The sequence below is a fragment of the Scatophagus argus genome, chromosome 20 (assembly GCF_020382885.2).
Source record: "Scatophagus argus isolate fScaArg1 chromosome 20, fScaArg1.pri, whole genome shotgun sequence".
NCBI classification, from domain to species: domain Eukaryota; kingdom Metazoa; phylum Chordata; class Actinopteri; family Scatophagidae; genus Scatophagus; species Scatophagus argus.
The window spans coordinates 12882892-12909683 of record NC_058512.1 but is presented as its reverse complement, the minus strand read 5'-3'; the positions used below and the strand labels follow the sequence as shown (position 1 = coordinate 12909683).

General features: G+C 40.7%; 1 protein-coding gene across 8 annotated transcripts in view; it reads left to right on the top strand.

Moving 5' to 3' along the window:
* Positions 1-4995: 4995 nt before the first annotated feature.
* LOC124051377 (A-kinase anchor protein 2) overlaps positions 4996-26792 on the top strand; it is a 78728-nt gene continuing 56931 nt past the window's right edge. Inside the window, exons 1-4 of one of the 8 annotated variants that reach the window (XM_046374688.1) lie at positions 9926-10014; positions 11142-11262; positions 12946-13007; positions 18259-18310. In XM_046374688.1, coding sequence (XP_046230644.1) covers positions 18260-18310 — 51 coding nt within the window. In that variant the 5' untranslated portion in view covers positions 9926-10014; positions 11142-11262; positions 12946-13007; position 18259. Of the gene's footprint in view, positions 5040-9925; positions 10015-11141; positions 11263-12945; positions 13008-16602; positions 16793-18258; positions 18311-26792 lie in introns of those variants that run through there. The other 7 variants (XM_046374689.1, XM_046374686.1, XM_046374685.1 and 4 more) reach the window with 7 other exon arrangements.

Genomic DNA, 26792 nt, shown 5'->3' with positions numbered 1-26792 from the left:
AAGACATGCCTTTGTTGCTAATACAAACAACTGACATAAAACCTTTAGAGGTCAACTTATTGCAAATTAGAGAAATAATGATGAAAAGGTGCTTAAATGACTACAATTCATAATGAATAAGGCTTGTAATAAGTGATCTAATTGAAAAGACAGTGGAAATAATGGGAGGCAAGAAAACAAAGACAGTGTCCTTGATTGTCCAAGAAAGAAGGAGTGGGAGGTGCAGCCTAAATTAAAGAGAGAAAATCAAGAAGAAAAAGAAAAAGGAGATTATGCAGGCAACAAATCAGCAGTATTATGAAACCATATTTTTGCAGTTGTGGCCTTGGGCAACAACATGAATCTATTAGCCCCAACGCACGAGCCTGGTCAGCCCACTGAAAAACACACAGAAAGAGAAAGGCAGAAACAGACTTATGTGCTTATATGCTTAAGTATACAATGCATATATGCACAGTGGTAGCAGTTCTCACATACAAACACCTATTATGTTGATCACATCACCATCACATGCATCAAGGCTACAGAAATCCTCACACCAATGCTGTTTTTGTTTTTTTTTTCTTTTTTTAACGAATCACTTTCCTTGAATTCATTTTCTTTTTCAGCAGAACAAACATGAAAGTCAGCTGGTAATACAGAGTTTACCCCTGAGGTTTTCTAGAACATTTAGTTTAACCTTTCTCTGTGGTGAGTGTGTGGACTGATTACCCTTGCTAAGACTATAAACACACAGACAATGTATTCATGCCTCGAGGATTCCAGCGCAGGGACATTCCTCTACTGTCAGACACACATGTAAATCAACATTATAATGTATACCTGCATGTTGGCTTACATGAATGCATTAAACCCTGGCTGAGGACAAAAAAAAAATCATAGAACAATTGTTTTACTAATTTTTTGGATTGCACCCAAAATGCCATGTAACCTACCATTCTGACTTGTAATTCCCAGAAACTGCTTCAACATTTTTCCCTTCGGTGAGTTTTCCCACCAGGTGAGAACTTCCCAAATCCAAGACAAAAGAGCGAAGGCAAAAGAAATTGATTAAACTGTGTGTTTCTTTTCTGAATGCGGGGTACAATGTTAGCACAATCCAATTAATTAGCCTTGCACCAACAGCTAAAAGTGCAGAGGTCAAGGAGCATGTGAAACATTATTGTGTGAACATAACTAAGGTTGAGGTCCTCCTGAATTACTGAGCTTGGCTACAGTTCGACCAGCCGCTCTGAGGAGAAATATTATCTCAGTCTCCTACAAGTGGGATTTCATTCTTTCTGTGACAATGAAGAGGCACAAAGTGAAGTTCAATGAGGATCCAGAATACCTCATTTGGCTGCAAAGACCAGCCAGTAGCTCTTCACCCTGTACTTATCCATTTCCTAATCCCTAAACAACACTCTTAGAAGTTTTGACCCTAAATTTAACATAAATCTAATTTCTCAACTCAACAAACAAGTCTTATATCTCAAACAGCTCTTTGCAGAAATCCAGCCAAGATATTATTGCTTTCCAAAAATGTGTTCACTCTTAAAATATTCTCTCTCTCTCTCTCTCTCTCTCTCACACACACACACACACACACACAGACTAGATTAGAATTTAAAAGCATCCACAAGCTCTCTCTCCTTAAGTATCCTGCTGGATCCAGTTATGTCCTCATCAACAGCAATATTTTAATATTGTCCCATCATTACACACACACACACACACACACACACACACACACACACCTGTGCCCAAGAGAATCATGAGCCATTAATTGCGATATTGATGTTGCATTTGTGGCAGGGTTGCATGTTCCAAATTACCAATCACATCAACACTACACCTGTGTCTGTGTGTGTGTGTGTGTGTGTGTGTGTGTGTGTGTGTGTGCATTCTCATGTTGCTGTGTGTTAGCTTGCAAGGCATGCTTTGTCTTCATGTTAATACATTGAGTGGGTGTGTGTGCATGCATGTGTGTGTGCAGGCATGCAGGGGTATGCTGCTCTCCATTTTAATGGCAATTCCGACAGAGCTTTTCCCATCTCCCCGTCACCATGGCAACCAAGCGAGTAAGCAGCCACGTTTGTCTCGGGGGCCCTGGCCTTCTTTTGCGTCCCACAGCTGCGCACACACATGCGTGCACATACACACCCAAACAGAAATCACAGTTATAAATACATTAAACCCACAAAATACTTTTACTCCTCAACACACACACACACACACGCACACACACAGCTCTACAATCTGTATGCCCTCACAGCACCACTCTCCACCTTTTGAGCGTAGTGTTATCCCTAAAATTATCCCCACATGGCTCCCCCTCCTCCAAACCACTGCTTGGGATTTCCCAGTTAAATGCTTAAAGGGCTTTCCCAACTGTTCTTCCCTTTACAGAAAGCTCTATACTATCTCTCTCTCTCTCCCACACATTTACACACACACTCACACCACCGGAGCGCTTTGAACTGAGACATTAGCATGGTCTTTGTGTGTGTCTACTGAGGCTGGCTGGCCAGTCAATGGACTGGAACGAAAAATTAACACTCTCTTCTTTTATGTTTAATTCACGCTCCTCACATGTGGAAAAATGTGAACTCAGCTGGATGCTGATGATGACTAATATAACCTCACTCTGCACTTTATTTCACACCACTGCAGCCTCTCACAGCAAGACTGGACACACAAGCTCAGTTTGTCAGTCTGCAAGCCTTTAGCTGGTAAACATCGTCAAGAATCGATTGAGTGCAGCAACCAGAAGCTGACCTGGTGAGCTCTGAGGGGTTGTTTAAAAGACATTTTAAGCTCCAAAATCATTAAAACTCCTGGACCATGAGGGCAATCACTTAAACTAGGCATTGCAGATATACAGTGAAGCCTGATTCTGTAGCTGTGTGGCCTATTCCTGGTCTCAAAGTTATTCGGAAACTTATTTTGATAATTTAGGAGAAATGTGATGGTTGCTGAATCACTGTCATGTTGTCAGAGTGTGAAAATTGTAAGCAAAGACTAATGACAGCTCAGCGCATTCATCCAAACAGGTTCATGTTGATGCATCACTCTTCTGTCATCTAATGTACAAACTATTAAAAACCCTGCTTTTCCACATCAGATGACTATTGTGCCTTTACAAGCTAGAACAGAGGGTCTGAAGACTATAGCATTAGACATATGTTTCTGATATGACTGAAGAGGAACAGATGAGCTTCACTTTTTCAGTTTGATCAAAGGTGCACTGAGACAAATATGGAAATCTTGCTAATGACCAGCACTGTAAATACAGTATAAGCAGGACTGTAATGTTCTCTATATGTCCCTCTGGGTGTTTATGTGCATAACAAACCCTATTATAGTCAATTATAGTCAATGTTTTCCTGTATCTACTTATCATCACTCTTTCAGTTATAGGTTATATTTGTTATATATGTTTTAGATGCTACATTTTTTGTTAAGTCTGCAGCGGGACTGCACTTTTTGGGATTTGAGAGTGGAGGTTCATTCTTGACCTTGCAAAAACATCCATCCATCCATTTTCTATACCTCTTATCCGTCAGGGCTGCGGGATTGCAAAAACATATCTGACAAAAACTGACTGAGAAGTCAGTTGACAGCCTCAGAAAGATCAGGGACACCATCAACACTGAATAACAAACACAAATCTTGAACAAGGACAGGGATGGCAACCTGTGACTTCAAGCGCTGAGAAAGCTAACGAAGTGAAGCTTGACTTGTTTTTTCACCATTAAGTTTTAAAGCCTCAACCAAGGAAGATTTCATTTTAGCTGCAGAAACACGAGAGAAGGGGGACCACATTCACAAAACATTTATCTTAAATTTTGATATCTTATAAAATCTCAGTAAGATTTACCTGCTGCGGTAGCTGCATCAGCAGAGGAGCTCTTTAATATTTGATTCGTTTAATAACTTTGCACCAACAAGAGGGATGCCATCATCCTTCATCATCACCCCAATCCTGCCCAGGATGTTGATGAATTGTTAATCATCGCTGTGGCAAACACACATATTTGAACTGAAGTGGGTCACACAACAATACTTTGCATGACTGTATCAAAATTTGATAAAGAACTGTTCACAACAAAGTCCACACTGGTATTGAGCGGTTTGAATGAATATTTTTCATTTACATGCTTTTCCTTTATGATGTTTTTTTGTTTGTTTGTTTGTTTGGTTTCTTTTGTAAATGTGAAAGACAGATTGCATTGTGGTAAAGTTGACACATGCTGTGCGTAAACCTGCATGTTAACAGGTATTTCAGTAACAAAATTAGAATTAGGATCATCTTTACTTTTAGTGTAGATTTGTTTCAGACCCTAAAAATTACATGGTTTCATTAAATATGTATTTAAAAATAGCACAGATTAACAGCACAGATTATAAAAAAAAATGTTGCACCATACTGAATGAATTAGGGCCTTGTGTCATGTCTTGGTTCTGTTTTCTGATTTTGGAGTGTGCCATGTGTCATGTTTCATGTTTTATGTTCAGGTTTCGGTCACGTCCTGGTTTTCTGTTCTATTGTTTTTGAATCCATGTGTCATGTTTCTTGTGTTTCCATGTTTTATGTTTGAGTCCATGTGCCATGTTTCATGGTTGTCTTCTCATGTGTTTTCATGTTTAATGTTCAAGGTTTCTGTCACGTCTTGGTTCTCTGTCTTTTGGTTTTTGAGTCCTTGTGTCACGTTCCATGTGTGTCTTGGGTTTCAATGTATTATGTTCAAGGTTTTTGTCATGTCCTGTTTTATTTTGAAGGTGTCGCTTCCCCTGTGTGTCCCGTTTTCATGTAACTTTGCTTTTGGTTTTCCTGATTGCTTTCTCCCTCCTAATGTGTGTCACCTGTGTCTCGTTGTCTTGTCGATTTAGTCCTCGTGTTCCCAGTCACCTGTGTCAGAGAGTTTACTTTGTCTTCTATGTCAGGGTCTTTGGATTGTTGTTTTTTCTTTATGCTGGGATTTTTTTTGTATTCTTGCCATGCCATGCCATGCCATGCCACAAGTCTTGCCACAGTATTTTGTTGATCCCTATCTAAAGTAAGTGTGTGCTTTTTTGAGTTTTTCTTTATTTAATAAAAGACTATTGTTTTCAGGCCTCACCTTGAGTTGATGATGATTAACACTACAGATGCCATTAGAGGATGAGATGTTGACATTTCTAGAAATTATTTATTTTGTTTGTCTCAAACTCTTTTAACAACTTGGATATCATTTGGATAACAATTTCAACTCTCAACTGTACTTACCTAATCTTTTAATGTTATTGGCTGTGTCCACAAAGGAGGTCTAAAGGAGGTTTAAAATCTTTATGTGAATTGTAACCCATTTTACAATGTTTTTAATGCACGCTGCACTGTATACTCTGTTATTCAAGATTCAAAGCGTTTATTGTCATATGCAAAGTAAGGAAACAGGTTTCCCTGTACAATGAAATTCTTACTTTGCTGTCCACACTGAATGCCATAAAAAGTTTAAGGTATATTATATATAAAACGGAATAATTTAACAAAATAGGCAATTGGAGAAAAGCATGAATAAGCAAGGTGAAGTAAATATACATAAATGTGCATGTGTGCTACATCAGCTGTTGTGCAAAATTCAGCAAAGGATGAATAATTATGCAAAAACTGTCAGGAGGTAAACGGCATGGTCCATGTGCGATTACTGAATATTAAGGTGCATGAACAGTAGACGATATTGCAGTTACTGTGTTACTGGATGTAAACGGTCAGTATGTGCAAGGGTGCAGTCCATTGTTACAGACTCCTGTCAGCTGTTGAGTTTGATGATGGAGGAAAAGAGTTCCTGAGCCTGGTGGTCCTGCACTTCACGCTCCTGTACCTCTGGCCTGCGGGGAGGAGAGTGAACAGACCTTGTTAATGTGTGGTACAAGGCATTCATATTTGAACTGAATAACTTCAATGAATAATGTAATATAAATGTGTTGTGCTGTTAAAAAAAAAAATAACCTACATTGTGTTAAAGGTTAAAGCACATGAAAGCTTTTTGACTTATTTAAAGCCCTTTTGCCACTGTGTGACAAGATGTCACATATGTGCTATAGTAAAACAGTTGAACAGTTTGAAGTGGGTCACAGTAAATCCCAATTGTGGTTCCTGTGATGTCGCTGGTTTATCTAAACTGACAGACTTTCTGAATCAACGACCAAAGCCCCCTGTAGCATATATCAGCCCCAAAGTGCTCTCTATCTGCTTTTTAAGTGTATGTTGCTTTCAGTCTATCTGTCTGAACATAAGCAGGAATCAGGCTGATGCTGATGTAGTAGTATTTCTGTAAGGGTGTGGAGGTCTTGCAGAAATAACAGAGCATCATGTATGCCTAAGGACACCAATTTTCAATACACAATTGAGGAACTGAGAGCAGCATTGCTGCATGGATTTAATTAAAAATGTTAAGGTTTAAAGTGTCCAATCCATGTCGGTTTCTTTACGTTTCACATCAGCAGGAGAAAAACTGAAAAATAGTGGATTGTGTCTTACCTCTAACTCTGTCTTCTCTCAGTTCACTGTTGCCTTTTGCAACATTCCTTTTCCTTTACTTCATTAGTGTATTTATAAAGCACCAGTGAGGGTGTACATTAAAAGAAGAATAAGAGAAAAATGTTGAAAGAGATGCACTGATCTTCTAAAATCAGTAATAAATAAATAAATAATTATCATTTCAGCATGTTAAAATCTGGCAAGCAGTGCCCTCTACTGGTTGTCTTGTGGTGGTGCAGTCACTGTTATTCACTATTTACTTTATTTTTGCACTGTTACAGCAGACATTTGTTAAATGTTGCCTCCTTTAGTTGACGGGTAAAACATTTTTGAACCCCAGCAGAATTATAAATAAATATTTCAATACATAAATATATTTGTGTTTGGACTAATGTCGACAAGACACAAACCACACCTCTCATTTACCACTGTATCTATACATATGTTTCATGTGGTTATTTTAGCAATAAAAGCACTACTCGCTCTGTAGTTGCTGTATTGGCTGAGGTGCTGGACCAAAGAATGCTCACTCTCACCTTTTTAATTAACAAACTATCAGTCACAAACAGGTAGCAAGTGAGCAGAGGTGTTTTATCTTGTCACAACCACTAATAGTCACAGAAGTAAAATATATTCAGATGCCTTTATAAAACCACAAGATGGCAGTGTAGCCTATACTTTCAAAAGGATATTGACCACCACTGACATTATACCAAATTAACACATTGTGTAGTACTTCTAATATGATAAGACATAACTTTAGTTCACTGAGGGACAGTACATGACCGGCTTAAACATTATTTGATTGCACTGCTCACAAAATTTGCCAAAAATATTCCATTAAAATTTGATTAATTTTTCCTTTACAATCTATTGCAAAGATGCACTAATTAGTCTACATATGATTAGTTCACAGAACCTGCCCTTTATCCATATTAATGTATGCAACAGGTAACCTGCTCTAAGCAGTAATGGATTGGCTAATTGATGGAAGACACACTGAAACCTTTCATAACGCACAGCCAGTATGGTGAGTAAGCGGAGGTGAGTGTTGGTGTGTGTGCGTGAGAAAGAGAGTGTGTGGAGAGTACAGGGTGCATGTGTGATGTCCATTTAAGGTCACTGCCTAAACCTGAAGAGCAGCCTTGGAATAACTGGCATACCACACAACATGATAACTCAACATGAACCTGTCAGGCACAGAAGAGAGAGAGAGAGAGCAGGAGGGAACAGAGGGAAGGCAGATAAAGTAGAAGAAACAAGACAGCAGGGAATGTTAAATGTCTTAGCACTAAGAGATGTGACCTTCAGTTTGTCCTTTGAACCTTGAAATGACATGTTGCCAACTCAAAACCTCTGTTTGGTGGCAAAATTGACTCGTCCTTTTCTTCCTTTCCAGTTCATTTGACTTTGACTTTTATTTCTAATACTTTAATACTTTTCCCCATCAGTTTTAATCTGCCTTCCATCATATTACCCATTATGTACATTTTCAATCTAACTGCTTCAGGTTTTCAAGAAAAACTAATGTCTTATTAATCTAATGATTGTGTGAATATTGGAAGTACACTTCATTTCAGAGCCCTGCTGTGCATGTGATGATCAGGTTGCACATACACTGAGGCTGTTCACATCTATGCAGACTACAGATTAACCCTTAAGGGAGTAGAAAAACAATTTCTCTTCTGAAAAAAGAGGGAGATGATAGAAAGACAGGAAGAAAGAGAGAAAACAGGAAATCACAGAGAGGAGTGGGAAAAGGGATAGAGAAAGTAAGAAAAGAGGGAGGGAGTGTAAGAAAAAAGCCACCTACACAAGCAAAAACAAAAAACAAGGATACCAGAAGGTTAGAAGGAAGACACAATGGGAATTTAAAAGAAAAGAAGGGTGGGAGGGAAGAGAGGACAGTAAGGGCAGTGTGACTGATGAAGTTGAGATCTTGCTTTCCCTTTATCCTCCAGTCACTGCTGCTAAGTACAGGTTATAGACCCAATAAAAAGTCTGCTGAGCTTCTTGTTTGGATAAATACCTGCGACAAGGCCCCACAGACTAAACTGTCCTCACTGCTACACACTTACAGTAGCAACTGGATTGCTGTCTCGTCGAGCATCAGAAGAGAACCTCTGTTTAAACAAAGAGGCCACTGTAAATGCCTGTAACAACTGTGCAGCCTGGACTCAGCTAGTGACAGCTGTTCCTTTTTGTCTGTGCAGTCACGATTTTCCAGACTGCCTCGCTTGACACATTAAATATTGTTTTTCAGTTCGACTAGCGGTGCTTTGATGACTATCCGCTGTAGCTCAGTTATGCTTTGCACAAACAGCAGTAGTTTAAAATACTACTCAACTTTGAAGATTTTCTCTGTCAGTGACAAGCATTCACATATGTCACCAGTCAGCTCAAACTGCAGCAGGGAACAGACAGATTATTACATGCATTACAGTATGTGTGGTTATGGTCACTCATTTTCAAGACTGTGAATGGTTCACTCTGGTCTGCAGAAAATACCCCATCATGAACAATAGGTTATCTTTCAGTGCCTTAGAATTCAAATCTCTCTGCTTCTTAATGAAAGGATCCTGGAATTGTATCTGCTCAATGGCAGATTAAATTACACATCATTGTGCTGACCGTGAGGCTTTTTTAATACCTTACAAATCATGCTCTGTATCATCCACTCTTGTCCATCTGTATATTGAAAATGGAAGGATGTCCACGTTAAGTTTGCAGAATGCTGAGAACTAATGGAAGATTTACCTTCTTGGCTTTTTTAACAGTGGTGGGGTTTTTGAGTATCCCATCTGCCTCTTTAAATTAATCTCTCCTCAGTCCCAAAGGGGAAAGGTTGTTCTCAGGGAAGCAGCAGGAAAAAGGCAGGTTGGCCACTCCTTTCATTATGCTGGATCTCAACTAAGGCTCTTTTTCTCTCTATTTCTCTGCTGTCTCTTTGCCACTTCTCCATCCTGTTCTGCCACCTCACCGATCTCATCCTCCTTCCTCCCTCGTCTCCATCTGTCCATCTTTCCTAGCTTCTCCATCCTCTTAACTCTTTTTCTCTCTCACTGCTGCTAGCATCATCTACACATTTATACATACAAATACAAGAGTGGACTCTCTCTCTCTCTCTCTCTCTCTCTCTCTCTCACACACACACACACACCCCACATACAAACATGCTTACATCCATCCCCTCCTGCTGGCAGAGCAAGACGGTGCAGGAGCAGCAGCAGCAGCTGCTCTGACACATTCTGGTGTGACAAGCACACACCGAAAAGGCAGGAGGACAGAAGGAAGAAGAAGAGGAGGAGAAGATAAGGAGGAGGAGGGGGAGGAGGAGGGAGGAAGGAGAAGAGGAGGAAGAGAGAGAGAGAGAGAGAGAGAGAAGAGGAGGACACAGCTCTGTCCAAAGTACACCAGAGGACGAGAGAAGGAGAGGAGGACGAGGAAGAGGAGAGGGGTGTTGCAGCCATGTCAGACACACCTTTGCAGAGGAACGGCACAGCAACAGCACCGTGAGTAGATGATCTTTATCTTTGTATTTTCTATTTATCTTTGCCTCCATGTCTGCTGTCCTTGCCTGCATCCCTCCACCTCTCTCCCTCCATCTGACAGGCTGGGTTGTCATGGGAACGGGAGCTCCGTCATGGTGAGGCTGCTGCTCAGTCATGACTGGCGAAGAGACCCGCCGTACACCCTGTACACTCCTCCTTCTCATCTCCTCTCTCTGCCTCTCGTTTCTTCACCCATCCTCGCACTCTCTGCAAAACCTCTCACCTCTCCTCACATCACCCCTTCAAAGCTTTATTCTTTTGCTGTATTTCCCTCCTTCTAAAATTGTGTTTCTCTGTGTCTTCATTTTACACAATCAGTCCTGTACTCCTTCGTCTTTATCTTATTCAACCTCCCGACATGTGTGTCAATGTACACCAGGCTGTGTGTGTGTGTGGAATGTGGCATGTTTTAGCGTAGTCAGTGTGGAGCCTGCAGGCTTGGTCCAACCTCTGTGTCAGTCCGCCATGCTGCAAACCAGTTCCTCTTATGTGTGATCTGTGTGTCTGTATCTAAAAAAGAAAATCCTACCTGAAAAGCCTCAAAAATACTTTAACATGTATTTGCATTCATAACCACATACACTAGTAGTACTTAACGTGCTCAGTACCCTCACTGATGCTTTATAGAGACAAACATCAAGCCAACACTGGCAGAGTGTTAGGAATCCTGTAACACTGGTAGCCTTTTGGATTTGTTGTTAAGATGCTGACTGTCAAGTGTTTGATGTGTCCCACAAGTACTAGAGATGTGCAATATCAGCAGATTTTCAAATCAATCCGACCCGTCAGCTGCATTTCCCAGCAACGATAGAGTTTTTAACAGACATTAAAAAAAAAAAAAAAAATCAAAGGAAATAAGAAAAACATTACTGTATTTTACAATAAAGCTTCAGGGAATCCCAAGAACTCTACATCCATACTGTCCTAAGCATAATTCTGTTCTCGGAAAAACTCTTGTCTTAGTTCAACAGCCACATGCTTCAAAAGTTGCATTTAAAGACCAAATGCTTTACAGCTGCGTGAAGAGACTGTTCCATTTCAAGGGCATCTTCAAATGCAGCCAAAAAAATATGGCCTTCTTTTCCCAGGCCATGAAGGATACACCCACTGGATCCTTAGTGGCCGTACCTACCCCAAGATGCATTGAGCACAGGTGATGATTGGATTGTTTCTCTAAAAGAGAACTAAGACATCTGTACACGTTGAAATGTAAGTATCAGCTGTTCAAGGCACTTGAACAGCTAATCACACAAATGTAAAAAGAAAAAACAAAAAAAACAAACAACAACTACAGCTGTCAAACTTGCTAGACGACAGGACACAAAGACTAAGGTGGGCAGAACTGTACATTCATTTAAAAGTGCTCAGCTTGTCTTTCATGACTACATCCTTTGTACTGAAACCCAACTTTGGTGTCAAATTGTGGGACTGTTCCTTTAAGAGAGCAGTGTATTATGGGTTGTTTATAGCCTTGTTGCTAAGCTAGTGAGTTTTCGGTGTGCATCTGCCTACAGGGCTGCTGTTAATGTAAAATTCTCTTTCGGCTCATGTTACTGAGGCAGAAATAAAGAGTGGAAATGTGTGGAAATTGGTTTTACCGTTGAGATGAACTGGAAGTAAACTGTCAGCTGTCCAAGAAAAAAAATTAAGATGCAAAGTTCCTCCACTTCCAGTAAACCAGCATGAGAAAAAAAAATCATAGATACCAGATACCAGATCCAAAAATGCCACCTGTTGAGTTCGATGCGAACTGCTCGCCTTGCACATTATGGCAAATGAATTGTAGGTTTCAGGTTTATTTCCTGGTTATTTAGTTCACTGGATGTGTGCAGTAGCTCCCGCTGTTCATGTCTGCTCAGCTTGAAGAAAGATTTTTAGACACAGTCAGGTGTCACTATCACAAAATGTTATGTAAAAAGACAACTGCACGAGAATGAGATTCTGAAACATGCTGACATCTTTCTTTGATTCCAGCATTTAGAGTGTGTTCAGAGTGTCAAACACCTGCAACACCAAATGAAGAAAAGCATTGCAAAGAAAGGCATTACAAGGCATTACAAAGACAGGCAGGAAAGAACACTTCAAGTATGACGAATAATCAATAAATTTGGTGGCTGTATCTGCCTTCCTCAACTCCGGTGAAGAAAAGAACAAAGGACAAAGAGACTAATGATGAATCAATTTCTGAACAATTTTATGAAGATGAAAGGGAAAGTCTGTGAAATCATTCTCATTGCACCTGAACAAACTGCCATCAGCTGCTATATGAACTGGTGTGGAGAGAGGTAGTGACGGTTAAACTGTAGTGAGAACAGGTGAGTGGGTGTTCTTACACATTCAAAGCTTTGTGGGTGTACTGTGTTGTACTGAAACTACTTTTGGTGGAGAGATGCATGTGGCTGCAAAGCAACAAAATGGGAATCAGAAATTTAGGGCTAATTTCTTTTAGTGTTAAGGTGTTTAATGCACTGATGAGTCTTGTGCTGTAAAATAGAGTCGTGTAGTACTTCACCTGCAGGTCTGAAGGGACTTGAGACATGTCAGTGTGCATCATAATATTATGCATCTAGCTTTCCTGCTTTGGGTGTTGAATGCAAATTTGGTGCATGCTTATATCACAGCCGCTCGCTATGTCCTTGTACATGCTGTTATGGTGATAACACACACTGTGTATATTTGCTTCTAAATTTAAAGTCTAAAAATCATTTAAATGTTGCAGATTGGGGGGTTTTGTGTGGGCCAGCTGGTTCTGAGTGATAACCAACTTGATACACAGCAGCTCACCTACAAGCTGAGAGCCCTAATCAGCTTTCAACAGTTTGAATGACATGTGTGTCGGAGTGCTTTCTTTTTTTTTTCTCTCTCTCTCTTTTTGTTTGTATCCTCTCTCAGAGCCACACCCATGAAGCAAGCAGAGAAAGTGCAGTGAAGCAAGAAGCAGACATTCTTGGCTGGTGCATCAATAGTTAATGTTTTAATTGGGAAAATGAGACAGTGCTGTCATGATTCGGTCTATCACATCCTATTTTGCCTCATCTATTTCTGTTTTCCTCTGTGCTATGGGTTCACTTTTAATCACCATGCACACCCTGCTCTCCCTGGGTTGTCCACTGATTCAGCAGAAAGACGATGTAGTATTTGTGGTCATGCAGAGCGCAGACAGCACAGTGGCAGATGGCCCATTCTCTACTGCTATTTATTGCACACTCAGGGAAGTCTTACAGGGAGTTTGAATATGAATGGTTTATTAATCATCATTTGCTGACAAAACCATTAAAATCGATTGAACAAAACAAGCGATTTGAAATTGTGATGAACACGTTTCATTATACAGTACATATTATAGATTGGATAGTTAATCAAAAATTAAGCAACAGATTGAGTGATAATGGAAATAATTGTTAGTTGTGGCCCTTAATCAACGTTCACCGGGTCTCCTGTGTGTTTATGAACCCGCAGTTAGTTCACATTTACTCACAGAGCACCATGTCATACAAATTCAAAGTGTGAGTGAAAATAGAAAACAGTACTAAATATTAAAACATAAACACAGATAGACAAAGAAAGAAAATGCTCATTTACTTAACTGATCCATTTCACATTACACAGTATTCCAGTATAATATCAGCATTGTAGTCATTAGTAAAATAAAAGTGGCGGAGCCAGTTCTAGAACTGGCTCTGCATGGCTGTACCAGACTGAATTATCAGAATCATCATGAAAAAAGACTCAGAAAAACAGGTGGAGCTGATTTCTGAACAGTTTCATCAGCATGTTGTTCTCTTCTCTCACTAAGGCATGGTTTTCGCTGTAAAAGTATGCCATTTTGCAATAAACTAACTAAATTCAAGGGAATTGTGCTGGAAAAAAAAATCATTGTTAATAGTTTTTATTAAACAGAGCAGACAGACAGTGTGACACACAAACACAGCTTGACCTCCTTCAGTGATGTATAAAATATGAATGAGATCCTGGTTTGGCAATCCCATAGCCAGAAATATGTCTGTTTAGGTTGCTTTTCTCTCCCTCTCCATTCTCTCTCTCTCTCTGCCCCCCCAAACACACACACACACTTGTGTTTCCCTCACTTTTGGGGACATAACATAGACTTACATTCATTTCGTGGAGGTTTAAGCACCACCTAACCATAACAATAAACCTTATTTGCCTAATCCTAACCTTATCATAAACAACCGTAACCTTAACCCAACCTTAATGCAAGTCTTCGCCCTAATATTTCCTGGTTTACATTATGTTGTGGGGACTTGGGGCCTCACAATGTGAACAGATGTTTGTCCCCACAACTACAGGAACACACACACACATACACATACACACTTGGAATAACTCTGTCTGCAGCAGGGGCCAATCTATATTAAATGCTTGGCCCAATCTGTGTGCCTCAGTTATGAAGTACTAAGTACTAAGCTCAGGAAAAGCAAGCAAATGAGATGGATGGCTGCATTAACATAGCACACAAGCAAAGTTTTTGTGACTTATTTTCTTTGTCCATATTTGCTCATTCCTTCTACCTTCTACTCACTCTCTGCATGTTGTTATATTCGTCTGTGTGTTTGTGTGTGTCTTTGTGTGTGTGTGTGCGTGTGTTTTCCTGCCACTGGTTCCACATCTGGAGGTCATTACTCCTGGATCGGGATGTTGGAGGAGGAGGGGGGGCTGGGCTGGCTGTGCAGTGAGGTCATTGCGTCGCCGAGGCGATTCAGTGGAACAATGATGCTGTTGTCTTTAAAATCAACCAACCAACGTAACTCACGCCAAATTAAGGGGCTTAAGGGGGAGAGAAGATGGCAGCCTTTAAAAGGGTGAGGAGATAGTTAAAAAGTAGGGGGAGGAAAGTTGGGTAGACAGGAAATAAAATAGAAACTGTTAAGAAGTAGAAAAATGTTACAGCAAGGAGGAATGATTTGTAATGACAGTGCAAGCAGCCAACATAACAATGCGACTGGTGTAAATCCAGCTCAAACAGACTGCAAACTGCTGGCTATAAAGTCAGACAGCTGCAGATCTGAGCTGGGACTCATAACATAAACTATATATTACTAAGACCCCAGACAGGTCAAGTTTCTATAACCTGTATGTGTCCACAGCAATATGTTTTAACAAGTGCTGGGTTAAACAGTACAGTTTTTATTTTAGTCTTAGTGGTGATGATATTGTGCTGTTGGGTTTTTACAACAGAATACAAAGAAGAAAAAGAATGAAAAGTTTCATTCAAAATCACAAAAAAGCTAGCAAGTCCCATGTGTGCTATACGTATCAAATGCATCTTGACAGCAAAAGTTAGTTTAAACCCCCAGAAAACAAATTAAAGACAAAGCTCACCAGTGCTTTATTAACTACCCAAACCTGCTCTGTTCAGATCATATTAACACTTGATTACACTTGAGGAGGAAATGCCAACTCCTACTTATATTTAACTTATATTTCCATCTGGCAGCACAACAAGCTGTAAATTTGACGTTCATCAACTCATCAATTGGAGTTGATGTGAGATGATTCTTACCAAACAGTTACAGCCTGTTACAAATTAACAAAAAAGACTCAAAAACAAAACACAATTTAAGACCAATGTTAAAAATGTTAAACCGATAAGTATAAATGGGTCTAGAAACTTTAAAAAAAATTATTTCTAGGTTTGGTTCTTTTCTTGTAAAACATGTTTTGTCATGACAAAAGACTTCCAAAGTTTGTTGCAGGTTGAAAATGAAAATGTCAGCCCCCTTGACTTCGTCACTCTGCAAGAGACTTTTCACGTGTTTCTTGTGTATTGTTTTGGAAACGATATAACACCTTTAAGTCATCATATATGGCCTGCTCGACTTTTAACAGCTCCCTAACACCTACAAACAACAAAATCCTAGAGAGCTTTAAAAGGTTAACAGTTCATATGCAAATAACAAAGCTATAGCTGGGGTCCAAAGGTTCATTTTAGATTTATTCTTGTGGTCTTGTTGCTGTCACAGTGACTTTCCAGGACAGCTCCTCTGCAGCTGAAGTATTTATTAAACATTTTTCTTGGAGTAATGCAGTAGCTATTATGTTCGGTGTGTTTGTGCGAGGGTGTGTGTGTGTGTGTGTGTGTGTGTATGTTACATGCTTCTGTATTCCCTGAAGAGTCACCCAGGACTGCTGCTGTTGTTTCTCCTTATAAGGATGTCTGCTTGTGGAAGGAAGAATGGAGAAAAAGGAGAGAGAGGAGAACAGGAGGGATAGAAGGAGAGGAGGAATGAGGGAAGAAACCAATAGGTGGAAGGACAGGTAGGAAATGAAGAGGATGAGGGAAGGGAGGAGGTTTGAGAAGCAGAATAGGAGGGAAGGTGGTCTGGAGGGAGATATGGAGGGATAAAAAAGAGAGAGGACAGGAGAGGTAGCAGTGGTGAGAGTTGAAAGGGAAAGAAGTAAGGAGGGATGGAGGTCAGAGATGCACCATGAGAGGTAAGTAGGATGCGAAGAACAAGATGTATAGAGGGGGGGATGTAGCAGGGAAGAGAGGAAGAAACAAACGATTGAGGAGAAGAGAGGAGAAAGTCCTGGACAAGGAAAGGAGGGCAGGAGTGCAGCAAAGAGAGGAGTAAAATAGTAAGGTATGTAACAAGGAGTGGAGGGAAAGAGAGGAGGGGAGTAAGAAAATAAAGTAAAAGTAAAGAGGCAGCAAATAAATGGATGAAACTCAGGTGAACACAGAGGAAAAGAAGGAGAAGATAAAACTGGGACACAGGTATCAGTGACCCATTTGCGCAAGCTTTTGTGTGTGTGTGTGTGTGTCACTTGCCTTTTGAAGAGGTGATTTTGCAGCTTACACTTCTAAAGTTGTTCTCATGTTCATCTGCATCAATTCCTGGAGTGACATAATTACATTTTTTTCCCTTTCTTTCTTTCTATCCTTTTCCTGTTTTTCTAAAATATCCTACTGATGTCGTAATGAAAGGCACCGAAATAAACGTATGATCTGACCGACCAGAAATAGATCCTGAACATTCAGCTGCAGGATTGCTTGAGTGTGGACAGTATTGCTGCGTTTGGTTTCACAGAATTCTGCTGGTTATTGTAATAGGGCTGCACAATATCACACTACAACATTTCAGCATCGCAGCGTACCCATGTGCAAATGTCACACTGTGTGATGTAGTACGATGCCAGGAGGTGTTTGTCATATCATAGTGAAAGGGCATCAACTGGACAGTAACTTTTTTTTTTTTCATGTGTAAATTTGTAACTTCCTGATATTAAGATACTTTTTGTGACTGAGCAATGCATTTGTGTCCTGAACGCATGGAGATTAGTTTATTAGTTATATATCACGTTCTTGACAAGTTTGAGAAACGAATTTGAACTAAACCAAAATGTTGCTAAAGACGGTGCAAAAAGCTTTTCATTTGAAAATCAGAATTTCCAATATTTTTTTTTCAGTAGGTCACTCCTTCAAGCACAAAAAAAAGAGCTATCAGTGTTTGTGAGAGGGGGGGGTTATTGGTTTATCTCATTAATACATAAGCCTAAATTCAGTTAATGTAAGAAAGTCTTGAAACTGTTACTGGTCCATTTCTCATTGTGTCCTTTCAGCTTTCAAATATGATTAATTACTCCTCTGCTTCCCTTTTCCCTTCTTCTGCAGTTTTATTCTGCTCTTCCTCTTTCTCTTCCTCATTCCTTTTTCTCTCCCTCTCTTCTCACACTCCCCACCTTCATGCCATCACTTCTTCCTCCCTCCCCTTTCTCTTCTCTCTCTCTCTCTCTCTCTCTTTCTGTCTTTCTCAGCTGCTCCTCCCAGCTGTTTAATCACACATGGCTCATGCCTAAAAAAGAAAGAGAGGGAGGGAAGGAGTGGATAAAGGGGAGGGGAGCGACAGAGAGCCCAAAAGAAAGAGTTGGTGATAGAGAGAGAGAGAGAAAATGCGAACAGCGGGCTGAGTGTGAGGCACATGGCCAGTGAATGAGAGAACTTTGCTTCCTCTTAGAGCGAGCTCCTTCTCCCACTGTCTCCTCTCTGAGGCTGGATTACTGCTGAGGAAGGACCTTGTCTGGATACTCCTCCTCTCCTCCATCTCTTCCCTCTGTCCTCTACTTCCCTCCCCTTTCTGTCTCTTTACCTCTCGCTGAGGGACTCCAGCTCTCTTGTCTTCCCAGATCTCACGTCTCTCTTTCTCCTTTCACCCCCCTCTCCCCCGCTTTCCCCCCTCTCAGGATGTCGTGTGAGGAGGCTCAGCTCCACAAAGAGAGGCTGCAGGCCTTGGCGGTAAGTCACAGTGTGTTCAAACCGCCTGTTTTCACTCTGCTCGCCTCTTTGTGTTTCTTTGACCTTCTGTCTGTTTGTTTTGCTGTCTGTTTGTCTGTCAGTGACTTACGCTGCCACGCAGTCTTCGTGTTTCCCTGTCGTTCACAGTAAAATAACCGTCTGGCACCTCACAACTCTACCTGTCTGTCTGCGTCTTTCATTGGTTCTCTCTTTCTCTTTCTTACTCTTTCTCTGCCTTCCTTTCTCAACCTTGTCATATTATTCATTCATGTTCCATTTACATCAGCTCAAACACATGTGGACAGGCGGACGGAAGTATCCCGATCCGTTTCTGTCTCTTTGCTCCATAGCAAAGTTCAAGTTTATTGAACTCTGACAAATAAATTTCTATGACGCAAACACCACAGTATAGGTGCTGAACGTGCTGGTGACCCTTTGGCTGAAAGTTAAACATGGAGCATAGTCTGACCTGGTGTTTTGCCAGTGACATTTAACATATAAACTTAAACAGAAGCTGAAGATATACTGGCTCCATTACCAACACAACTGACAGCCAGCGTACACATTCACCAGGTTAGCTTGTAGTGAAATCTAGCTGCTCTGGCAGGAGGCTAAATGCAAAGGTGACAAGGTGACAAAAGCTAAAATAAACATTGTTCACTGCTTGTCACTGATTTTTGATAAGGAGGAGTCGTGTTACTTTTCAGCTGTTAAATTAAAAAGTGAATAGGCTCAATGTGTTTGGAGCCCTGTAGCATGACATCATTGCCTCCTACACCCATTTTCATCACATAAAACAAAGTGATTTTTGTTGCAGCCATTGTAATGTGCTTTACTCCCTCACTAGTTTTCTTCCCTGCACTGCTGCTGTGTTTGTCTTTCCGTTCGTGTCAGCTTTCATCTTCTTCCATGTCTTTTTTTGGGTGAAACCAACTTGGTTGGTGGAAAATCAGTTCTTTCCTTTTTTTTTTTTTTTTTTCTTTTTGTCTGATGGTATTCGATGGATGTGCTTTCCAAGGTAGAAGGATCACAAATAGGAGATGGTCCAGAATATGTTTAAGATACATGTTTCATGATCATGGAGGCATCTGTTGAAGTGTTTGGCTCGGTGCTGGTAGGACTTTGGAGCGGCAGTTAGAATGGGATTCACTGCCTGGGACTAAATTTGGCGCCAGCAAGGAACCACAGCATACCACACACACTAGACGCACAGAGGCTCGGGAACACACACACACACACACACACACACACACATACATTCGCACAAGTCGGGGGAACAGCAGCAGATGGAGAAACTATTTTGGCCACGCTGATCATGGCAGCCGTACCAGGCTGCATGTACTCGAACCAATCAGGCACTTAAATGAAGAGGGAGAGTGGAAAGTTGTCATGATTTTGAACTGCGAGGGACAAGCATTTCTGTTTCTTGCGTCATTCTTACATGTGGGTTTGAAAAAAAATACCATAAAATCATTGATTAAATGTAAATGAGTTTTGATGTGTTGCACAGGGCCAAGAAAAACTACAATATTCTGGTGGCAGCTGTGATAAACAGCATTACTATCCAGTCTGATTCTGACCTGAAGTACCATAAGATCTTAATGTGAGTGCCAAGAGTTTTGACACATGTTTAAAGTAAGGTTGGTTGTTGAAAATCATTTGGGCCTCTTTGTCTCATCCATGAGTGTCTGTCTTGTCTCAGCTCTGTGTGTGTGTGTGTGTGTGTGTGTGTTTGCACTATATCAGTAATAGGACCAACAGCTTTCAAGCCCTAACAGGCATTTAAATATAGAAGGGTTACTATTACATTAATACTACTAACAACTCTCTGAAGCAGCTAAGCACTCTGCAAGCCACTGACTGAGCCAGCCATGCAGGTCCAGTGTAAATTCAGTAGCTGGATAAGTTTTCCTAGAGAATCTCAGGGGAAAGGGGGAGGAGGTTATAAAACCTCTTCTGACTGTCAGTCAAGAAAAAGCATTTCCTAATCTAGTGGCAGTTTTAGCACACTGAAAACACTGGATTAAAGTCTGTTCCAGGGCAATGTTTGATTGATTATAGGTACTGAATTTATCAACTGTTGTCTTGGCTTGTCTGGTTTTCCAAATAAGCATTAGTTGAACCCCTGTTGAGAGGTGTACAGTGCATACACTCAGTGTCTCCGCTATACAGCTGGTATGCTAATGATTTCATCAATAATAGATATGCTGAGATTTCATTGTCATCACCATCAGTGTCTGACCTCATCAATACTTTAGAAGATCTCGAGCCAAATTGGAAGCTTCATCAAGAATTAGAACCAAGGATTAGACAAGTTGTCTCCCTGTCTTCGTGAATCCAGCACTGTAATTAATATGTCATATGGACTTCAGGTTTGATGTTCTTGCTATGCTTCTTTATTGAATTGCCCCCCAAAAAAACACTGTCAGGTAGCAGACAGCTGTCAGTACAAAGTTCATTTACCAGAGTGACAGGTCTGTGTGCTGTGTGGCTCATGAATTAAGCATAGCACTAATGGCTGTGAATCAGCGGCTGCATCATATCTATCTGCTTAATCACAGCAGTTTGAGAGAGACATTGTAGTAAGAATTTACATTTAAGTCTTCTTTACAATAACGCATTATAAAATGACCTGTATAAGTTCTTATTATGAATACGGTCAATATGGGAAAACATAATTTGATTATCCTAAAGCTTGGGTAAAATTTTAATTAATTTTAACATTTAATTTTCCACATACATTTCTTTTTTTTTACAACTGCTAAAAGATGCAAATATGGTTTGAAAAATGTATTTCCAAAGGGCTGATATGCAACATTACACAACAGAAATGTGATTCTAGAATAAAAGTTCTAATTTTCCACAGTTATGTTACACTTATGTTACTTATGTTATGTTACACATTTTACAGGAAAGCAATGGTCAGTTTGATTGCATTTTTTTTTTTTTAAGAAAAGTATTGCCCATAGTTTTCCAAGACTTATTAAAGGGTTAATCATTCAGTACAACAAAAGGTGGGACATTTGCCAGTGTTTAATCTAAGAGCTGATTAGTCAATTGGCTCATTTGTCTTCCACACATACACAAACAAACAAAGATTCCCACATTCTGATAGTGATTACGGCCTCTCAGCTGCCAACAGTGCAGGTTTCCATGGTTACTAATTGGTCAGATTAGGGAACAGTTGTGATGTCATGTTGTTAAATACAGACCTGTAATTGGTATATTATTAACATGTAATTACAGCAGTCGGAGGGAACACGGCCTGGTCATGCTTCCCTCAAAAAACTGATTGCATGTGTGTATATGTATATGGGTGTGTGTGTATGAGAGCCTGTGTGTTTTTTGGAAATTGGTGTGTGTTCACCTAAACCCTGTGTGTGGTTTTGAGATCAGCCAATGAATGATGAGTGCTTCTTCTTTCTAATTATGTGTTGCCCGTGTGGCCTGCCAACCGCAAATGCCAAATGCATGTGTGTGTGTGAGTGTGTGTGTTTCTGTGAGTGTGTGTGCGTGTATGTCTTTGCATGCACTCATTCACTAACTTCTCTGTATTGTCTGTGATATGACCTCAGCCCTTAGGAACCCCCCCCCCCCCCAAAAAAAAAAGAAAAGGCAGTCTGAAACACATACAAGGCCGCAGATCATTTGGGGCCAAGTCTAACGGGAATTAGGAAGTGGTGCATGAGGGCTGTGATGATGGCTGTGAGTGTATGTGTGTGGCAAAGAGGAAATAACAACTGCAGGCACTGAGACAGAGACCCAGAGATATTTCATTCCAATAACATCCTCAGCTCAGAATCCAAATCTCTGTGTCTGTTGTTTCTCTTGTTGCTGTATGAGTATTAATGAGTATTATTAACAGCACTGTAAGGCTAATAAGTATTTATGAATTATTGTATTTTCTTGAATCGGAGTTAATCTCCCTGGAGTATCTGTGCGAAGTAGCTCTCAAAGCTGGTCAGTGTTCTGGATCCACTTAGTGAGGTCTAACAGAGGGAAGTAAGTGGGGCAGCATGAAGGTGAGGGGGATGCTGTAGCTAGACCTTGGCATGCACTGAGATTTGTGACTGTGGCATGCAGTGGAGGTGCAGGGTAATGGGTTGCGTTAAGAGAGGTAAATATAGTGGGGGGCTGGGCTGTCTGCAGGCATGTAGAGTTTCAGTTTGTGCAGTTTCTTATAGATCGACGTATACTGGAAACATTGACCAGCGCTGAACTTTAAAATAACCACCATAAAAGACTGTTTATCCCTATGTCTGTTATTTTCTCGCTATCAAAAACACCTGACTAAATCATTGTGTTCATACGCTTTATCTGAGGTGAGTTTTTACTCTAATTTCTAGTCCTCAGTTAGCATTTTAATCAAATATTTCCCGTCTATTTAGCAGATGTTTGTCATCTTTAGTTTTTTGTTAATATGGGAACTGATTTATCTGGTCAAAAAAGGCTGTCGGATTCCCTCATCTGTACCATTAAATTGGATAGCATAAGGACACACACTGGTTTTTAATGGGCCACTGGAGTCACCATGTCGATATGTTAAGTTCCACCAACCCACATATGATTGCTTCCTGGGCTTCTTGAAAAGTATCTTAGGTTTTGAATATTTACCATATTTACCATCTGAGCAGACTGGATCCTGGAGAAGCAGGAGGTGGCCAGGGGAGGTTTGGTTTTTGGGCTTTAGTAGTTTATGGGGGTGGGTGCTTGGGGCAAAGTCATTTTGAGGAGGAAGGGGGGGATGTAGTTTGTTGGGCAGTAGGGGGTCTGGGACAGGCCAGGCATTACATGCCATCTAAAATTAGCAGCAGCTGTCTACTGGACGCTTTGGTGTGTTTGTGTGTGTGTGTGCGTGTGTGTGTGGGTGCATGCGTGCAAGCAAGTGGGGTTAGGGTTCAAAGGGACAGGAGAAGCTGGAATGCAGCTCTAGTGGGCACTGTTGGTTTTGAAATGATTTTCATGACATTTGAGCTTAATTGGATAGAAAACAATGCGGAGTGGAGAAACGCAGTAGAGGGCAGAGATGCTGACCTGCAGCAAAGGTCATTTTTGCAGATACACCTATGAATGCAACACAATATTAGTCTCATTGTTGATAGTAAGATTGTTTGTTGCTTCATGAATCAGGAGAGGGGGCGCGTGCGCATGCTCATGTCTCTCCTCAATATGGACACGATGAGTATAGTCACCACCTGCTACTATCGCATGACAACAGCATGCAAGACATTTCAATGATGTGCTAAGTTTGCATTTGCCGACACCACCTTTTGCTAAGGACTTACCAGGTTAGCATTCTGTTCTCTCCAGACATCACAAATTATCATTGTCTGAGAAGGACATCACATATAGTCACCAATGATAGCAAAATGGACATTTTCTTACTGAAGGCCTGCAGGTGTTTTTTGCAACAAATGATAAGTTTTACTTCATCATCACTAAAATTGTTCGATTAGTTGTTTCAGCACAAAATTTCTGCATTCAGACTGTAGGTACTTGCTTATTGTTTATTGTCCAAAAAACATTCTAGTGCAGTAAGTGTAGAATCAAGCCCAAGATATTCAAACCAACAGGTCCATTTCAGTCTCTGTTCTCTAAGTGTTCAGGTATGGCTACCCACTTAGTGGAAGATGATCTTCACTGTGAAATGTCTCCACTGGGTGTGTTGGCATGTGCAGAATGTGACCCATCAAATCGGCAGCTCACTTCACTCAAGGAGCAGCAGAGCACTGAATCAAAGCATCACTGCTTCACCACATTATAATCATGTCTGTGTGACCTCATGCCAGGTTTATGGGTTTACAGTGGTGCAGAATGCTGTTTAAAGGGAGGTGTGTGTTTGCATTCAGGTGCTTACATGTTTACATGCAAGTTCTGACACCTTTATTTCTCCATTTTTGTGTTCATGGATTGGCTATTTTGTTGACTCTGACGTCTGGAGGGCTCGGACCCTGGTACACCTGCTTGAAAATCTAATATTGTTTATTTGGCTATTTTAGGATTACCGGTACAAGTGATTATGATCTATCTTCAGAGCTGAGGTCATTATACGAATCTGCCATGGGAAACCACCCAAAAATCCAAAGACGTAGGCTTAGCAGACACATCAGACTTAGACTTTGAGCTCCCTAAATTCTGTCCTTTCTGGTATGAACACCACAGAAGAAGAGTGAAAGTTCATTGTGCTGTAATCAGATACTGTAAGTCTAGTCCACTGCCAAAATGTTCAACCCTGTAGGATGAGAGGTTACTAAATTCTGTCCAGTCCTCCTGACTTTTGGTTGACTTGTGAAGCTAGACAAACCAACAAGAACACAACAAAGTAAACATCTCTACTGGGCTTCAAACATATTGAATGTTGAACACAGAATTCTGCATTGGTGTCCAACTTTTTGGATGGTGTCAACAGTAGTGGGAAAAGTGATGTCCCTCGTTTAAGAGCCAACTGGGGCCAAACACTCAGTGAGTCAGAGTGTGGGAAGTCATGAGTGTGTCACCAAGAATGTCAGCATATTTTCCTGAGGAGGAGGACGTGTCCTCTGAGGGAAAGTACAGTGAACAGAGTAGGGCTTGGGGTCTTTTCTTGTGTACATTCAACTCATTTTTTATGAACTTATCAGTTTCCGTTTCAAATTGACATCCCTTGACAATCCCTGCAACCAAAGAATTTCTGTTTTGATTAAAAAGTGATATCTGGACTTACGAACTGGTCCAACACTCCTTCATAATAGGAACTCTGTGACCCCAGCGGGATGAATAGACCTCCACAGTTGAACTCTTCATTGCACTAAAACCCACTCCAGTGTTTTTCATTGAGTGTGTACATAAGATTTAAGAAGCATTATGATTGAAATTCACATTTTCTCCACAAAAGTATTATGGTCCAAGAAATTGTGCCAAGACATTGTTAAACTAGGATTTTGATCAAGAGAAACATTCTGAAGTTGGCTCGTTGTATGACAATTTCTAAAACTGTAAGAGTTTGCAGTATTCGATCTGACCCCTTTCATATTATCATTGCCAGAGTCCATATCTGGGACTGAGGATGTTTCTGCAGTGTGTTGCAACCTTTTAGTGCATAGTACTTTGTTTAGAGCAGCGCATTGGTGTTGATGGGAATGCCCGCTCTACACCTTTTATTTCTGCAGTGTGACAGAAAGCAAATGGCACCCAAACTGTCTTTGATCTACAGATGCCAAGCATCTGTCTGTGGGCATTTCTGTAGTCAAGGATTCTCCGTTACAGAATCCACACAACTTGACTGAGTACTTTTGCAATTTGGGGATATTAGTGTCTAATTATCTGTGTGTACGTATTCATGCCTGTATGTGCATTTGCTTTCGTGTGTTTCTGTGAATGTGGATTTGTGTGTGTTTTGCCCATTCCTCAACCACATGTCCTTAACAGTCCTTGACATCTGGTGACCAGACTTCTGGTTCTCTGACTGTGCTTCACAAGCTATGGGAACTGCTGCTGTGTAGGTTACTGTGGTGTGTGTGTGTGTGAGATATAGAGATTGAGAGAGAGAGAGATGACCTCAGGTTTGGCGCAGATGTTTTCATAATCTTTGTGATGTGTTCTCCCAGCAAGTCCAGTTTTCTGTTTTGCATTTCCTCCGTGCCGTTCAGCTTTTTGGATCAGTGATGTTCACAAGAATCTTTTCCAGTTCTGTTTAAGGGAGGCACAATCTCTTAGAGTGTGTTTTCACTCAGATTGTATTTGTATTCCTATTAATCAAAAAGTTGTATCTATTCCTTGCAAAAAGAAGACACCATGGTTGACCAGAAACAGGGTCCTCTCATAGCGTGGACAACTCAGCATGTCCTTCTGAACAGCACTTCCTCCTTCAGCCTCCAGTACATGACAATGTAGAGGTGACCCTGTTGCTCTGGGGTTAAGATACCGACCATGAACCACAACCCTGTCACCTCTCTGCTGTATGTAATATAAGCTTAAAAAATACTCTCAGTGAGAAAATACAACCGCAACATTAAAACCACTGACAGGTGAAGTGAATAACATTAATCATCTGTTCACAATGCAATGTTCTGCAGGGAAACCTTGGGTCTGTGACCTGAAAATATCAATCAGGTGGTTTTAACGTTGCAGCTGATCAGTGTGACTCTCAATGCCTTCAATAAAAAAAAAAAAAAAAAAAAACCAATGGGAATGGCACTAAAACAGTTTATATTAAATTTTTCTGATCTGCTACTTCTATGGTTTGGTTAATTTTAGGTAACTCCAACTACAAGGTCGCAGGCATGGAAAGACTGTAGCCATTGTTGACTGTTAGTGAGAGAAGAGCAGTCTCTGGTGGAAAAGTCAGATGCAGCCTCCACCCAAGGATAGTTGCCGGTGTTCTGACAATGTCACACTACTTCTGACTTTGCTTCTGAGAGGCAATAACCATTATTCACACAATCCACAACAGGTCACGCATTGTGAAAATGTAAACATAAGCTGCATTAAGCTTTGGAACAGA